The following is a 12,946-nucleotide window of genomic DNA, read 5'->3' as shown; positions in this document are numbered from 1 at the left end:
TGTATACTTTTTCACCCGCGATACTCCCAGACCGTGAGGAATGCCGAGTTTGTACCCTGTCACCCACCGTGCTCCCAGACCGTCAGGAATACCCAGTGTATACTCTGTCATCCACCATGCTCACAGACAATGAGGAATACCCAGTGTATACTCTGTCATCCACCATGCTTCCAGACCGTGAGGAGTGCCCAGGGTATAGCCTGTCACCATCCGTGCTCACAGACCGTGAGGAATACCCAGTGCATACTCTGTCATCCACCATACTTCCAGACCGTTAGGAGTACCCAACGTATACCCTGTACATGCACCATGCTCCCACACCTTGAGGAGCACCCAGTGTATACCCTGTTACCCACCGTGGACCCAGACGGTGAGGAGTATTCAGTTGATATTTTGTCACCAACCGTGCTTCCAGACCTTGAGGAGTACCCAGTGTATACACTGTCATCCACCATGCTCACAGACAGTGAGTAATACCCAGTGTGTACGCTGTCATCCACCATGCTTCCAGACCGTGAGGAGTGCCCAGGGTATAGCCTGTCACCAACCGTGCTCCCAGACCGTGAGGAATACCCAGTGCATACTCTGTCATCCACCATACTTCCAGACCGTTAGGAGTACCCAACGTATACCCTGTACATGCACCATGCTCCCACACCTTGAGGAGCACCCAGTGTATACCCTGTTACCCACCGTGGACCCAGACGGTGAGGAGTATTCAGTTGATATTTTGTCACCAACCGTGCTTCCAGACCTTGAGGAGTACCCAGTGTATACACTGTCATCCACCATGCTCACAGACAGTGAGTAATACCCAGTGTGTACGCTGTCATCCACCATGCTTCCAGACCGTGAGGAGTGCCCAGGGTATAGCCTGTCACCAACCGTGCTCCCAGACCGTGAGGAATACCCAGTGCATACTCTGTCATCCACCATACTTCCAGACCGTTAGGAGTACCCAACGTATACCCTGTACATGCACCATGCTCCCACACCTTGAGGAGCATCCAGTGTATACCCTGTTACCCACCGTGGACCCAGACGGTGAGGAATATTCAGTTGATATTTTGTCACCAACCGTGCTTCCAGACCTTGAGGAGTCCCCAGTGTATACCCTGTCATCCACCGTGCTCCTAGATCGTGAGGAGTACCCAGTGTATACCCGGTCTCACACCGTGCTCCCAGACTGCGAGGAGTACCAAGTATATACCCTGTCATTCACCGTGCACCCAGACAGTGAGTAATACCACGGGTATACCCTGTCATCAAACGTGCTCCCCGACAGTGAGGAGTACCCAGTGTATACTTTTTCACCCGCGATACTCCCAGACCGTGAGGAATGCCGAGTTTGTACCCTGTCACCCACTGTGCTCCCAGACCGTCAGGAATACCCAGTGTATACTCTGTCATCCACCATGCTCCCAGACCGTGAGGAATACCCAGGGTATACCCTGTCAACCACCATGCTTCCAGACCGTGAGGAGTGCCCAGTGTATACCCTGTCACCAACCGTGCTCCCAGACCGTGAGGAATCCCCATTGTATACTCTGTCATCCACCGTGATCCCAGATCGTGGGGAGTACCCAACGTATACCCTGTACATGCACCATGCTCCCACACCTTGAGGAGCACCCAGTGTATACCCTGTTACCCACCGTGGACCCAGACGGTGAGGAGTATTCAGTTGATATTTTGTCACCAACCGTGCTTCCAGACCTTGAGGGAGTACCCAGTGTATACACTGTCATCCACCATGCTCACAGACAGTGAGTAATACCCAGTGTGTACGCTGTCATCCACCATGCTTCCAGACCGTGAGGAGAGTGCCCAGGGTATAGCCTGTCACCAACCGTGCTCCCAGACCGTGAGGAATACCCAGTGCATACTCTGTCATCCACCATACTTCCAGACCGTTAGGAGTACCCAACGTATACCCTGTACATGCACCATGCTCCCACACCTTGAGGAGCACCCAGTGTATACCCTGTTACCCACCGTGGACCCAGACGGTGAGGAGTATTCAGTTGATATTTTGTCACCAACCGTGCTTCCAGACCTTGAGGAGTACCCAGTGTATACACTGTCATCCACCATGCTCACAGACAGTGAGTAATACCCAGTGTGTACGCTGTCATCCACCATGCTTCCAGACCGTGAGGAGTGCCCAGGGTATAGCCTGTCACCAACCGTGCTCCCAGACCGTGAGGAATACCCAGTGCATACTCTGTCATCCACCATACTTCCAGACCGTTAGGAGTACCCAACGTATACCCTGTACATGCACCATGCTCCCACACCTTGAGGAGCATCCAGTGTATACCCTGTTACCCACCGTGGACCCAGACGGTGAGGAATATTCAGTTGATATTTTGTCACCAACCGTGCTTCCAGACCTTGAGGAGTCCCCAGTGTATACCCTGTCATCCACCGTGCTCCTAGATCGTGAGGAGTACCCAGTGTATACCCGGTCTCACACCGTGCTCCCAGACTGCGAGGAGTACCAAGTATATACCCTGTCATTCACCGTGCACCCAGACAGTGAGTAATACCACGGGTATACCCTGTCATCAAACGTGCTCCCCGACAGTGAGGAGTACCCAGTGTATACTTTTTCACCCGCGATACTCCCAGACCGTGAGGAATGCCGAGTTTGTACCCTGTCACCCACTGTGCTCCCAGACCGTCAGGAATACCCAGTGTATACTCTGTCATCCACCATGCTCCCAGACCGTGAGGAATACCCAGGGTATACCCTGTCAACCACCATGCTTCCAGACCGTGAGGAGTGCCCAGTGTATACCCTGTCACCAACCGTGCTCCCAGACCGTGAGGAATCCCCATTGTATACTCTGTCATCCACCGTGATCCCAGATCGTGGGGAGTACCCAACGTATACCCTGTACATGCACCATGCTCCCACACCTTGAGGAGCACCCAGTGTATACCCTGTTACCCACCGTGGACCCAGACGGTGAGGAGTATTCAGTTGATATTTTGTCACCAACCGTGCTTCCAGACCTTGAGGAGTACCCAGTGTATACACTGTCATCCACCATGCTCACAGACAGTGAGTAATACCCAGTGTGTACGCTGTCATCCACCATGCTTCCAGACCGTGAGGAGTGCCCAGGGTATAGCCTGTCACCAACCGTGCTCCCAGACCGTGAGGAATACCCAGTGCATACTCTGTCATCCACCATACTTCCAGACCGTTAGGAGTACCCAACGTATACCCTGTACATGCACCATGCTCCCACACCTTGAGGAGCATCCAGTGTATACCCTGTTACCCACCGTGGACCCAGACGGTGAGGAATATTCAGTTGATATTTTGTCACCAACCGTGCTTCCAGACCTTGAGGAGTCCCCAGTGTATACCCTGTCATCCACCGTGCTCCTAGATCGTGAGGAGTACCCAGTGTATACCCGGTCTCACACCGTGCTCCCCAGACTGCGAGGGAGTACCAAGTATATACCCTGTCATTCACCGTGCACCCAGACAGTGAGTAATACCACGGGTATACCCTGTCATCAAACGTGCTCCCCGACAGTGAGGAGTACCCAGTGTATACTTTTTCACCCGCGATACTCCCAGACCGTGAGGAATGCCGAGTTTGTACCCTGTCACCCACTGTGCTCCCAGACCGTCAGGAATACCCAGTGTATACTCTGTCATCCACCATGCTCCCAGACCGTGAGGAATACCCAGGGTATACCCTGTCAACCACCATGCTTCCAGACCGTGAGGAGTGCCCAGTGTATACCCTGTCACCAACCGTGCTCCCAGACCGTGAGGAATCCCCATTGTATACTCTGTCATCCACCGTGATCCCAGATCGTGGGGAGTACCCAGTGAATACCCTTTACATCCACCATGCACTCATACCGCGAGGAGTACCCGGTGTATAACCTGTCGCCCACAGTGCTCCCAGACCGTGAGGAATACCCAGTGTATACTCTGTCATCCACCATGCTCACAGACAGTGAGGAATACCGAGTGTATACTCAGTCAACGACCATGCTCTCAGACCGTGAGGAGTACCCAGTGTATACCCTGTCAACCACCGTTCTCCCAGACTGTGAAGAATACCCAGTGTAAACCCTGTCATCCACCGTCCTCCCAGACAGTGAGGAATACCCAGTGTATAACCTGTCATCCACCGTGCTCCCAGACCGTGAGGAAAACCCAGTGTAAACCCTGTCATCCAACGTGCTCACAGACCATGAGGAGTGCTCGGTGTATACCCTGTCACCCTCCATACTCACAGACAGTGAGGAGTACCGAGTATATACCCTGAAATCCACCGTGCTCACAGACCGTGAGGTATGTCCACTGTATACCATGTCACCCACCCCGCTCCCTGAACATGAGGAGTACCCAGTTTATACTCTGTCACCCTCCATACTCCCAGATAGTGCGGAGTACACAGTATATACCCTGATATCCCCAGACAAGACTCCCAGACCGTAAGGAATGCCGAGTTTGTACCCTGTCACCCACCGTGTTCCCAGCCCGTGAGGAGTCCCCAGTGTATACCCTGTCACCAATGGTGCTCCCAGACCGTGAGGAGTACCCAGTGTATACCCTGTCATCCACCGTGCTCCCAGGCTGTAAGGAATACGCAGTGTACACCCTATAATCCGACGTGCTCCCACACCGAGAGGAATACCCAGTTTATACTCTGTCACCCAACATACTGTCAGACCGTGAGAAATACCGATTGTGTACTCTGTCACCCATCGTGCTCCTTGACCGTAAGCAGTCCCCAGTGTACACCCTGACATCCATCGTGCTCCCAGACCGTGAGGAGTACCCAGTATATACCCTGTCATCCACTATGCTCCCAGACCGCGAGGTATGCTGTCATCCACCGTGCTCCCAGACCTTGCGGAATACCCAGTGTATACCCTGTCATCCACCGTTCTCCCAGACCGTGAGGTATGCCCAGTGTATACACTGTTATCCACCGTGCTCTCAGACCGTGAGGAGTACCCAGTGTATACCCTGTCATTCACCGTGTTCCTAGACCGTGAGGAATCCACAGCGTATACCCTGTCATCCACCGTGTTCCCAGATCGTGAGGAATACCCAGTGTATACTCTGTCATCCACCATGCTCACAGACCGTGAGGAATAACCAGTGTATACTCTGTGAACGACCATGCTCTCAGACCGTGAGGAGTACCCAGTTTAAACCCTGTCAACCACCTTTCTCCCAGACTGTGAGGAATACCCAGTGTAAACCCTGTCATCCACAGTGAACCCAGAACATAAGCAGTCCCTAGTGTATACCCTGTCACCCACCGTGCTCCCAGACCGTGAGGAGTACCCAGTATATACCCTGTCATCCACTGTGCTCACAGACCATGAGGTATGCTCTCACAAACCATGCTCCAAGACCGTGAGGAATACCCAGTGTATACCCTGTCATCCACAGTGAACCCAGAACATAAGCAGTCCCTAGTGTATACCCTGTCACCCACCGCGCTCCCAGACTGCGAGGAGTACCAAGTATATACCCTGTCATCAAACGTGCTCCCAGACAGTGAGAAGTACCCAGTGTATACTTTTTCACCCGCGATACTCCCAGACCGTGAGGAAAGCCGAGTTTGTACCTTGTCACCCACCGTGCTCCCAGACCGTCAGGAATACCCAGTGTATACTCTGTCATCCACCATGCTTCCAGACCGTGAGGAGTGCCCAGTGTGTACCCTGTTACCAACCGTGCTCCCAGACCGTGAGGAATACCAAGTGTATACCCTGACAACCACCGTGCTCCCAAAAAGTGAGGAGGACCCAGTGTATACCCTGTCATCCACCATGATCGCAGACCGTGAGGATTACCCAGTGTATACCCTGTCACCCACCGTGCTCCCAGACAGTGAGGAGTACCCAGTAAATACCCTGTACATCCACCATGCTCCCACACCGTGATGAGAACCCAGTATATATCCTGTCATCAACCGTTCTCCCAGACTGTGAGGAATACCCAGTTTATAACCTGTCATCCACCGTGCTCCCAGACCGTGAGGAGTGCTCAGTGTATACCCTGTCACCCTCCATACTCACAGACAGTGAGGAGTACCGAGTATATACCCTGAAATCCACCTTGCTCACAGACCGTGAGGTATGTCCAGTGTATACCATGTCACCCACCGCGCTCCCTGACCATGAGGAGTACCCAGTTTATACTCTGTCACCCTCCATACTCCCAGATAGTGCGGAGTACACAGTATATACCCTGATATCCCCAGACAAGACTCCCAGACCGTAAAGAATGCCGAGTTTGTACCCTGTCACGCACCGTGTTCCCAGCCCGTGAGGAGTCCCCAGTGTATACCCTGTCACTAACTGTGCTCCCAGACCGTGAGGAGTACCCAGTGTATACCCTGTCATCCACTGTGCTCCCAGGCTCTAAGGAATACGCAGTGAACACCCTGTAATCCGACGTGCTCCCACACCGAGAGGAATACCCAGTTTATACTCTGTCACCCAACATACTGTCAGAACGTGAGAAATACCGATTGTGTACTCTGTCACCCAACGTGCTCCTTGACCGTAAGCAGTCCCCAGTGTTCACCCTGACATCCACCGTGCTCCCAGACCGTGAGGAGTACCCAGTATATACCCTGTCATCCACTATGCTCCCAGACCGCGAAGTATGCTGTCACCCACCGTACTCCCAGATCGTGAGGAATAACCAGTGTATACCCTGTCATCCACCGTGCTCCCAGACCTTGAGGAATACCCAATGTATACCCTGTCATCCACCGTCCTCCCAGACTGCGAGGAGTACCAAGTATATACCCTGTCGTTCACCGTGCTCCAAGACAGTGAGTAATACCACGGGTATACCCTGTCATCAAACGTGCTCCCAGACAATGAGAAGTACCCAGTGTATACTTTTTCAACCGCGATACTCCCAGACCGTGAGGAATGCCGAGTTTGTACCTTGTCACCCACCGTGCTCCCAGACCGTCAGGAATACCCAGTGTATACTCTGTCATCCACCATGCTCACAGACAATGAGGAATACCCAGTGTATACTCTGTCATACACCATGCTTCCAGACCGTGAGGAGTGCCCAGGGTATACCCTGTTACCAACCGTGCTCCCAGACCGTGAGGAATACCAAGTGTATACCCTGTCAACCACCGTGCTCCCAAAAAGTGAGGAGTACCCAGTGTATACCCTGTCATCCACCATGATCACAGACCGTGAGGAATACCCAGTGTATACCCTGTCACCCACCGTGCTCCCAGACAGTGAAGACTACTCAGTGTATACGCTGTCACCCATCTTGCTCCTAGACCGTAAGGAATAACCAGTGTATACCCTGTCATCCACCATGATCGGAGACCGTGAGGAATACCCAGTGTATACCCTGTCACCCACCGTGCTCCCAGACAGTGAAGAATACTCAGTGTATACCCTGTCACCCATCTTGCTCCTAGACCGTAAGGAATAACCAGTGTATACCCTGTCACACACTGTGCACCCAGTCCGTGAGGAGTCACAAGTGTATACCCTATCATTCATCGTGCTTTCAGACCATGAGGAATCTCCAGCGGATACCCTGTCATCCACCGTGTTCCCGGACCGTGAGGAGTACCCAGTAAATACCTTGATATCCCCAGACATGACTCCGAGACCGTAAGGAATGCCGAGTTTGTACCCTGTCACGCACCGTGTTCCCAGACCGTGAGGAGTCCCCAGTGTATACCCTGTCACCAACTGTGCTCCCAGACCGTGAGGAGTACCCAGTGTATACCCTGTCATCCACCGTGCTCCCAGGCTCTAAGGAATACGCAGTGAACACCCTGTAATCCGACGTGCTCCGACACCGAGAGGAATACCCAGTTTATACTCTGTCACCCAACATACTGTCAGAACGTGAGAAATACCGATTGTGTACTCTGTCACCCACCGTGCTCCTTGACCGTAAGCAGTCCCCAGTGTTCACCCTGACATCCACCGTACTCCCAGACCGTGAGGAGTACCCAGTATATACCCTGTCATCCACTATGCTCCCACACCGCGAAGAATGCTGTCACCCACCGTACTTCCAGATCGTGAGGAATAACCAGTGTATACCCTGTGATCCACCGTGCTCCCAGACCTTGAGGAATACCCAGTGTATACCCTGTCATCCACCGTGCTCCACGACCGTGAGGAATACCCAGTGTATACTCTGTCATCCACCATGCTCACAGACAGTGAGGAATAACCAGTGTATACTCTGTCAGCGACCATGCTCTCAGACCGTGAGGAGTCCTCAGTGTATACCCTGTCAACCACCGTTCTCCCAGACTGTGAGGAATACCCAGTGTAAACCCTGTCACCCACCTTTCTCCCAGACCATAAGCAGTCACTAGTGTATACCCTGTCACCCTCCATACTCACAGACAGTGAGGAGTACCGAGTATATACCCTGAAATCCACCTTGCTCCCAGACCGTGAGGTATGTCCAGTGTATACCATGTCACCCACCCCGCTCCCTGACCATGAGGAGTACCCAGTTTATACTCTGTCACCCTCCATTCTCCCAGGCTGTAAGGAATACGCAGTGAACACCATGTAATCCGACGTGCTCCCACACCGAGAGGAATACCCAGTTTATACTCTGTCACCCAACATACTGTCAGACCGTGAGAAATACCGATTGTGTACTCTGTCACCCATCGTGCTCCTTGACCGTAAGCAGTCCCCAGTGAACACCCTGACATCCACCGTGCTCCCAGACCGCGAGGTATGCTGTCACCCACCGTACTCCCAGATCGTGAGGAATAACCAGTGTATACCCTGTCATCCACCGTGCTCCCAGACCTTGAGGAATACCCAGTGTATACCCTGTCATCAAACGTGCTCCCAGACCGTGAGAAGTACCCAGTGTATACTTTTTCACCCGCGATACTCCCAGACCGTGAGGAATGTCGAGTTTGTACCTTGTCACCCACCGGGCTCCCAGACAGTCAGGAATACCCAGTGTATACTCTGTCATCCACCATGCTCACAGACAATGAGGAATACCCAGTGTATACTCTGTCATCCACCATGCTTCCAGACCGTGAGGAGTGCCCAGGGTATACCCTGTTACCAACCGTGCTCCCAGACCGTGAGGAATACCAAGTGTATACCCTGTCAACCACCGTGCTCCCAAAAAGTGAGGAGTACCCAGTGTATACCCTGTCATCCACCATGATCGCAGACCGTGAGGAATACCCAGTGTATGCCCTGTCACCTACCTTGCTCCTAGACCGTAAGGAATAACCAGTGTATACCCTGTCACACACTGTGCACCCAGTCCGTGAGGAGTCCCAAGTGTATACCCTATCATCCACCGTGCTCTCAGACCATGAGGAATCTCCAGCGTATACCCTGTCATCCACCGTGTTCCCGGACCGTGAGGAGTACCCAGTAAATACCCTGTACATCCACCGTGCTCCCACACCGTGATGAGAACCCAGTGTATACTCTGTCACCCACCCAGCTCCCAGACCGTGATGAGTCCCCAGTGTATACCCTGTCATCAACCGTTCTCCCAGACTGTGAGGAATACCCAGTATATATCCTGTGATCCACCGTGCTCCCAGACCGTGAGGAAAACCCAGTGTATACCCTGTCACCAACTGTGCTCCCAGACCGTGAGGAGTACCCAGTGTATACCCTGTCATCCACCGTGCTCCCAGGCTGTAAGGAATACGCAGTGAACACCCTGTAATCCGACGTGCTCCAACACCGAGAGGAATACCCAGTTTATACTCTGTCACCCAACATACTGTGAGACCTTGAGAAATACCGAATGTGTTCTCTGTCACCCACCGTGCTCCTTGACCGTAAGCAGTCCCCAGTGTACACCCTGACATCCACCGTGCTCCCAGACCGTGAGGTGTACCCAGTATATACCCTGTCATCCACTATGCTCCCACACCGCGAGGTATGCTGTCACCCACCGTACTCCCAGATCGTGAGGAATAACCAGTGTATACCCTGTCATCCACCGTGCTCCCAGACCTTGAGGAATACCCAGTGTATACCCTGTCATCCACCGTGCTCCCAGACTGCGAGGAGTACCAAGTATATACCCTGTCATTCACCGTGCTCCCAGACAGTGAGTAATACCACGGGTATACCCTGTCATCAAACGTGCTCCGAGACAGTGAGAAGTACCCAGTGTATACCTTTTCACCCGCGATACTCCCAGACCGTGAGGAATGTCGAGTTTGTACCTTGTCACCCACCGGGCTCCCAGACCGTCAGGAATACCCAGTGTATACTCTGTCATCCACCATGCTCACAGACAATGAGGAATACCCAGAGTATACTCTGTCATCCACCATGCTTCCAGACCGTGAGGAGTGCCCAGGGTATACCCTGTTACCAACCGTGCTCCCAGACCGTGAGGAATACCAAGTGTAAACCCTGTCAACCACCGTGCTCCCAAAAAGTGAGGAGTACCCAGTGTATACCCTGTCATCCACCATGATCGCAGACCGTGAGGAATACCCAGTGTATGCCCTGTCACCCACCTTGCTCCTAGACCGTAAGGAATAACCAGTGTATACCCTGTCACACACTGTGCACCCAGTCCGTGAGGAGCCCCAAGTGTATACCCTATCATCCACCGTGCTCTCAGACCATGAGGAATCTCCAGCGTATACCCTGTCATCCACCGTGTTCCCGGACCGTGAGGAGTACCCAGTAAATACCCTGTACATCCACCGTGCTCCCACACCGTGATGAGAACCCAGTGTATACTCTGTCACCCACCCAGCTCCCAGACCGTGATGAGTCCTCAGTGTATACCCTGTCATCAACCGTTCTCCCAGACCGTGAGGAATACCCAGTATATATCCTGTGATCCACCGTGCTCCCAGACCGTGAGGAAAACCCAGTGTATACCCTGTCACCAACTGTGCTCCCAGACCGTGATGAGTCCCCAGTGTATACCCTGTCATCAACCGTTCTCCCAGACTGTGAGGAATACCCAGTATATAACCTGTCATCCACCGTGCTCCCAGACCGTGAGGAAAACTCAGTGTATACCCTGTCACCCTCCATACTCACAGACAGTGAGGAGTACCGAGTATATACCCTGAAATCCACCTTGCTCCCAGACCGTGAGGTATGTCCAGTGTATACCATGTCACCCACCGCGCTCCCTGACCATGAGGAGTACCCAGTTTATACTCTGTCACCCTCCATACTCCCAGATAGTGCGGAGTACACAGTATATATCCTGATATCCCCAGACAAGACTCCCAGACCGTAAGGAATGCCGAGTTTGTACCCTGTCACGCACCGTGTTCCCAGCCCGTGAGGAGTCCCTAGTGTATAATCTGTCATCCACCATGCTCCCAGGCCATGAAAAATACACAGTGTGTACCTTGTCAACCACCGTGCTCCCAGACTGTGAGGTGTACAAAGTGTATACCCTCTCACCCACCGTTCTCCAAGAGCACGAGGAGTCCACCGTGTATACCTTGTCATCCACCCTTATCCCAGACCGTGAGAAGTCCCCAGTGTATACCCTGTCACCCACCGTGCTCCCAGACCGTAATGAGTCACCAGTGTATACCCTGTCATTCACCGTGGTTCCAGACCATGACGAGTACCCAGTATATACCCTATCACACACAGTGATCCGAGACCGTGAGGAGTACCCAGTGTGTACCCTGTCAACCACCGTGCTCCCAGACCGTGAGGAGTACCCAGTGTATTACCTGTCACCCACCGTGATCCCAGACCGTGAGGAATACCCAGTGTATACTATGTTATCCACCATGCTCACAGACAGTGATGAATACCCAGTGTATACTCTGTCATCCACCATGCTTCCAGACCGTGTTGAGTGCTCAGTGTATACCCTGTCACCCACCATACTCCCAGACCGTGAGGATTACCCAGTTTATACCCTGTCACCCACCATGCTCCCAGACTGAGAAGAGTACCCAGAGTATACCCTGTCATCCACCATGCTCCAAGACCGTGAGGAATACCCCGTGAATACTCTGCCATCCACCATGATCACAGACAGTGAGGAATAGCCAGTGTATACTCTGCCATCCACCATGCTCCCAGACCGTGAGGAATACCCAGTGTATACCCTGTCATCCACCATGCTCCCAGACAGTGAGGGATACCCAGTGTATACTCTGTCATCCACCATGCTCCCAGACCGTGAGGAATACCCAGTGTATACCCTGTCATCCACTGTGCTCCCAGACCATGAGGAGTGCTCAGTGTATACCCTGTCACCCACCATACTCCAAGACAGTGAGGAGTAGACAGTATATACCCTGAAATCCACCGTACTCCCAGACCGTCAGGTATGCCCAGTGTATGTCTTGTCACCCTCCGTGCTCCAAGAGCATGAGGAGTACCCAGTGTATACCCTGTCATCAACCATTATCCCTGACCGTGAGGAGTCCCCAGTGTACACCCTGTCATCCACCTTCCTCCCAGACCGTGAGGTATACCCAGTGTGTACCCTGTCAACCACCCTGCTCCCAGACCGTGAGGAGTACCCAGCGTATACCCTGTCATCCACCGTTCTCCTAGAGCGTGAGGAGTACCCAGTGTTTACCCTGTCATCCACCGTGCTCCCAGACCGTGATGAGTACCCAGTGTTTACCCTGTCATCCACCGTGCTCCCAGACAGTGAGGAATACCCAAGGTATACCCTGTCATCAACTGTGCTCCCACACCGTGAGGAGCACCTAGTGTATACTCTGTCACCCACCATACTCCGAGACCGTGAGGAATGCCAAGTTTGTACCCTGTCACCCACCGTGCTCCTAGACCGTGACGAATATCCAGTGTATACTCTGTCATCTACCCTGCTCCCTGACCGTTAGGAGTACCCAATGTATACCCTGTACATCCACTATGCTCCAACACCGTGAGGAGTTCCTGGTGTGTACCCTGTCACCCACCATCCTCAAAG

General features: G+C 53.0%; 1 protein-coding gene across 1 annotated transcript; it reads left to right on the top strand.

Moving 5' to 3' along the window:
- Positions 1–309: 309 nt before the first annotated feature.
- On the top strand, positions 310–12,857 carry LOC124281057. Its single transcript, XM_046717064.1, has 15 exons — positions 310–466; positions 1,090–1,236; positions 2,392–2,538; positions 3,354–3,502; positions 4,452–4,611; positions 4,980–5,126; positions 5,687–5,881; positions 6,508–6,606; positions 7,071–7,313; positions 7,551–7,601; positions 8,646–8,795; positions 9,065–9,259; positions 10,589–10,701; positions 11,253–11,748; positions 12,370–12,857. Exons 1-15 carry the CDS (start codon positions 310–312, stop codon positions 12,855–12,857), a joined length of 2,937 nt encoding a protein of 978 aa, XP_046573020.1.
- Positions 12,858–12,946: the final 89 nt, after the last annotated feature.

This window comes from Haliotis rubra, unplaced genomic scaffold (assembly GCF_003918875.1).
Source record: "Haliotis rubra isolate DU_JTF1 unplaced genomic scaffold, ASM391887v1 Scf279, whole genome shotgun sequence".
Lineage (NCBI taxonomy): Eukaryota > Metazoa > Mollusca > Gastropoda > Lepetellida > Haliotidae > Haliotis > Haliotis rubra.
Note: the sequence above shows the minus strand (reverse complement) of the source record. Positions and strands in the feature narration are given on the sequence as shown.